The 5,241-nt window shown below is 32.9% G+C and overlaps 1 protein-coding gene across 2 annotated transcripts; it reads left to right on the forward strand.

The window, feature by feature from the left end:
* Positions 1-1,338: 1,338 nt before the first annotated feature.
* Positions 1,339-4,831, forward strand: LOC111900811 (transcription factor bHLH68). Of its 2 annotated transcripts, none has more exons than XM_023896695.3 (8): positions 1,339-1,828; positions 2,019-2,313; positions 2,454-2,528; positions 2,657-2,734; positions 3,151-3,216; positions 3,633-3,698; positions 3,813-3,881; positions 4,304-4,831. In XM_023896695.3, the coding sequence occupies exons 1-8, from the start codon at positions 1,572-1,574 to the stop codon at positions 4,442-4,444; spliced, it is 1,047 nt and encodes a 348-aa protein (XP_023752463.1). In that variant the 5' UTR covers positions 1,339-1,571; the 3' UTR covers positions 4,445-4,831. The 2 variants fall into 2 exon arrangements, with proteins under 2 accessions (XP_023752463.1, XP_023752464.1); XM_023896696.3 differs by having other exon boundaries at positions 1,340-1,828; positions 2,660-2,734.
* The last annotated feature ends 410 nt before the right edge of the window (positions 4,832-5,241 follow it).

Below are 5,241 nucleotides of genomic sequence, written 5' to 3' on the forward strand. Positions count from 1 at the left end.
TAAATTCGTCGCCTAATAAAGAAGAGATTAGGAACAATTTGTTTACTTCCGGGTTAGCTATTATATCTAGAAAAGATATATTCCGAAATAAGAAGGGGTAACACGAATAAAAGGGAAGCGATTGAGGGTAAGTTCCTAAAAATACATACTAAGGGTAGGCAACGAAGTTTTGATACATCTCAAATGTAAAGGCTATTTAAATGTCGTCGACAAAATAAATTACGAAATGATTGAGGATCTCCGATGCTATAATTACTACTACGGTTACACTTACAATAATAAAACCTCATTCGAAGAATAAATATATTTAAAGAGTCATTGTTGCAAATAGAGGCGAATAAATTTTATGATAAATTAAATAACATTGTGTAGATAGCATTTGAAATGTTTAAAAGTGATAAAAATGTACTTTGGTGTTTGGTCCCTAGTTTAAAAATAGCAATACACTTTGACACCAATAAAAGCATGTTGATTTGGTAATTATGTTCTTAATTGTGTTTTTGTCTCAAGTGCAAGAAATAGGAATATGCTTTGGTATTTCTTATATTTTAAGGTTTTCACGCAAAAAAAAATTATTTAATTTCAAAGTCTCATATATATATATATATATATATATATATATATATATATATATATATATATATATATATATATATATATATATATATATATATATATATTGGCAACAAAATATATGCTTCTAATTTTATTTATATTAATTTATCCTTCTACCTATATGAAATAATCACAAATATCTTAAAATATAAATAATTTTATCAAAATTTTACATTTATTACCATTTCACATTGATAGGAAAACAAGTAAGAAGAAGAGATATGAGGAAATTTAATTTTTCTTAGTTTTAATTTATTGATTTTAAAATAATTTCGAGGATATATACTTTTTGTGTGTAACTTGATCTTTAAAAATTGAAATAGACGTTTGGATACATGAGTTACTATGGAAACAATTAGCATTCGACTTGTGCTCCAATATTGCGAGGCTAACCCTAACCCTAATAGTAGGACTCAAAACACTTCCTAGCTAGTTTAAAACACCCCCAAATCAAGGAAGCTCCAAAATGCAATTTGTTTTGTGCCTAAAACCATTGCCCTCCACCTTTTTTTGTGCCCCACCTTTTTTGTAATACAGCTAAAAGCTAAAGAACAGTAAAATATTTTAATACAAAAAACAAATATATCATTAAACTAAAGAAAAGATGAAGAAATGGTAGCGAACTTCTCAACCCCACAACTTGAAAAATGACTTTATTGATGGAGACCTTTGGGGGGTGGGGTATAGGGTTAGTGATCAATTTAATCTCATCTAATCTGATATGTATGATGACTAGAAAGCAAAACACACAAACCCTGAGAGCTTCTATCAAGGGCTTGTTTCGATGCTTAAACAAAGAAATTATTAAAGATTTTATGACAAAAGTTTTTTCTTTAAAGCAAAAGAGACCCTTAAAGATGTTTTGTTTTTTTGTTTTTTTCAGACAAGGCATGAGTTGAATCTGTTATCGTTATTCACTTCTAGTATCGGAGAGCTAAGAGAATTATTGTTTGGAGATGATGGGAGAAAACCCTAATTATTGGTGGAGCTTGAACGGGAGACTGCAACCACCACCGTCACAGCAGGTTTACCCTACTTTCTTATCAACACCACCGTTGCCGGTTCCAGTAGCACCGCCATCTTCCGTCATGAATCCTCCGTATCTTTTTGGTTCTTCTTTACTACTTCCTGCTGCAAACTCTAATACTTTGGGTGATCATCATCATCACCATGATAACCAAGATTTCCCAGTCTCATGGAGCCAATTACTTCTGTAATTAACGCTTCTTTCTACTTTCCATTATTTCAATCATGCATGCTTTCCATGTTATTTTGCTTTTTCTCCATCACTCCGATGCTCTCTACCGATATTGAACTTATAAAATATCATTGGGCTCACTGTATCCGATGAGCAAATTAATCTTCAAAAGTGGGTTCATGTAATTTTTATTGTATGCATCCAGGACTGGATTAGCAAACGATCAAGAACACAACTTGGGAGATGGACATGGTGGTGAAGTAAAGCACGGATTTTTAGATCATCAAAGAAGACAACTTTTTTATGATAATAACCCTGATCATCATGAGAACAATAACGAAGAAGATCTACAAACTTGTAGCTCTTCTTGGTCACCTCAAATTAATCCAGTTCCATCTGTTGGTTCATCTTCTACCATGAGTTTAAGCACCACCACTATGGTTGATTTCTCAAGTAAAATCGATCGCCGAAATCACAATGCTAATCAATATTCATCTCAGGTACGTATACATATGTAAAAGATTAGATACTGCACGATATCCATTAATCATAGTGTGCTTTTTTTAATTACTCTTAACGTTGGGGTTTTAATTTCTTTATTCTGGCTTGGTGTCCATGGGTTCTTGTTTCGATATCAAAGTATGACGATACATCTACCAGTGGGGCGTCTAAAAAGCCCAGGTTTCAATCGTCTTCAACCCAACCTTCTACAATGGTAAGTATACGTACAGAACATCTAATCAACGAAACTCTTTCCTCCAATTGGTTTTCCTTTTCTTGATTTGGGGTGACTATAAATATAGCAAAGCTAGTTCTTTGATAGCTGTACTTTTGTTATGAAAGCAGTGTAACGACACATTTACAAGTGGAGCTTCTAAAAGGACTAGAGCACAACACTCGTCAACCCAAACCCCTCTAAAGGTGGAAACCTCTCTCTCTCTATATATATATTTCCTAATTCCTAAGCATATATTTTTGACGTTCATACTACATATATCAACAATTCAGTATGGTACATTTTTTTTTTGCACCACCAGAATGCCAAAAATCTACGCGATATGTTATGACATTCATCTATATGATTATTTTGCGTTGCTTTTGACAATTTTTGCGTAGAAAAATAATTGGCATTCTTCAATGGAGATAATTTTGTATGTGTGTATATACTTCACCTACAACCTGAGGTGTGGTCCATTAAAGTAGGAATTTTCCATTAAAAAAAAAATGAGCGCAATACTATGTTTATATCTAGCTTTTATACCCTTACTGATTTTTTATGTTTTATGTGAATAACTGACAATTTCTACTAACTTTGACAATATGGATATATATAATAGGTGAGAAAGGAGAAATTGGGAGATAGAATATCGGCTTTGCACCAACTTGTTTCACCTTTCGGAAAGGTATGCAAACTCTTCCATGTGAATATAATTAACTACATAAATCCATCTACTTTGATATTGATACACAAATTAAACTTCCTAGAGTTTGCATCCATAAATAACTCTGATCAAATGTTATCTATTCTTAATCTATATATTCAGGACATTTCTCCTTAAATTAAACTTAATACCCCAAATATATTATATATCTACCCACTCAAAGTCCTAAAAATATATGCGTGTGTAAACACATGCTTTTTGGACATCTTATTTAGATAACATAAAATCATAAAAGTAAGTGGCGATTAAGCTGGGAATCATGAGATGTAATCATACAATTTGTTTGAATAATTCGCTCGTAATCATATAATTATTTGAGTTTCAAATATTCAAAGGATCTGAAAAGGATATATATATTTGTGTGGGACTTTTTGCAGACTGACACAGCTTCTGTATTGTTTGAAGCCACAGCTCATATCAGATTCCTTGAGGGTCAAATTGAGGTGACATTTTTTCTTTATTTCTTTTCCAAGTTTTACAGACACCATACTAGAGACGAGCGTGCATTTAAAAGTTGTTGCTTTTTGAACATTCCTCAACTGCAAATTAACATGCAGGCACTTAGCTCCCCGTACATGAACTTGGCCAATAATGTCTCAGGAGGCACGAGACACCAACATTCTGCTGTAAGTTGCCCATATATCCATTTTCTCTTTAATACCCATTTCCCAATGCAGGATCTTACACCTCAACCTACATTAATAAATCAAATATTAACGAATTAAATGTTATTAAATGTGCTTATTAAAAGTAGAAGAAAGTAGCCAGATCAGGTTTAAATACATTATTGGATCCATCACTTATATGCGCTCTTAAAATATCATTTTACATAAAGTGGGAGACATGATTCTCGACTTTAGTTCCATGAAATTATTAATCAATCGAATGGTTTACTTAATTACCTCGGGATTGCATCAAAAGGGAGTTAATTAGTGATTAATTAATTTGACTTCCAACTAAGTTCTTGATTGCTGATCATTACATTAAATTTAGTTGTGCGTTTTAATTCTCTTTTAAGGAAAAGAAACTTTAAAATACTTTTATGTAGGACGGAAAGGCACCACTAAAGGACTTGGGGAGTAGAGGTTTATGCTTGGTCCCAACCACTTACATAGATCATATTGACACCACCAATATGACAAGCAATGGTGCCGAATTCTGGACTCCAGCATTTGGTGGTGGACTTTAATTGCTTGGTGTTTTTTGAAGTCCATCGCTCATCAAATTAACTACAACTACACCAGCAGTTTTCATCTGGTTGATCGATGCATGCTCTTGTGTTCTTTCCAAAATCTGAAATGCCCGGCAAGGAAAGAAAAAGAAAACAAATTTGTGTTGATAATGTTACTTGCTTAATATGTGGATGACGCATTGGTATTTTAGTTTCTCTTTCTTTTCTTTTCTTTTCGGGCATTTGTGGAATTAAGGGAAAGCAAAGACTATATCTAGTACATGCAAGCTAGCATGATTATGAATCGTTTCTACAATGTGTAAAATACTTGATGTTTAATTAGAAGAAATGGACACATCCTTGTTGTTTATGTTGTTTTCATCTGAAAATATACGTTTTAATGTATTTTAGATTTGTCAAAATCCTATTCATGTTTTTCAATGGTCTAAATGGGCAAGAAAATCATATGAATGGATTTTCGTCATTAAGTCATAAATGCTAACTTCATGTTGGATCTAATTCATATCTATCCGGTTTTAGTGTAACTAGGATTAAAATGACGCTAACCTATAATCTAATACACATGAGAAAGTCCGAAGTGCACATTATATAAAGTGCGAGTTTTACACTGAACGCAACGAAAGGCTAAATTCAAAGGGCAACACCCCGGTAGGTTTTGGGGTAATGCCCCAAGATCCCAATAGAATTATGGACCTGGAATATAGTGGAAAAACATGCTTAGATTCATGTTATATTTAAGAAACAAAAAAGATTTGCTCCGCTCGAGACAACTCAAGTTTCCAATCAACCAAAGT

Source organism: Lactuca sativa, chromosome 4 (genome assembly GCF_002870075.4).
Source record: "Lactuca sativa cultivar Salinas chromosome 4, Lsat_Salinas_v11, whole genome shotgun sequence".
Lineage (NCBI taxonomy): Eukaryota > Viridiplantae > Streptophyta > Magnoliopsida > Asterales > Asteraceae > Lactuca > Lactuca sativa.

Excerpts from the sequence above, each read along its gene's own strand:
- LOC111900811 (XM_023896695.3), top strand. The coding sequence starts at position 1,572 with ATGATGGGAGAAAACCCTAATTATTGGTGGAGCTTGAACGGGAGACTG. Across the intron at positions 1,829-2,018 it reads TCATGGAGCCAATTACTTCT|GACTGGATTAGCAAACGATC; the intron begins GTAATTAACGCT and ends GTATGCATCCAG. Across the intron at positions 2,529-2,656 it reads CAACCCAACCTTCTACAATG|CAGTGTAACGACACATTTAC; the intron begins GTAAGTATACGT and ends TTGTTATGAAAG.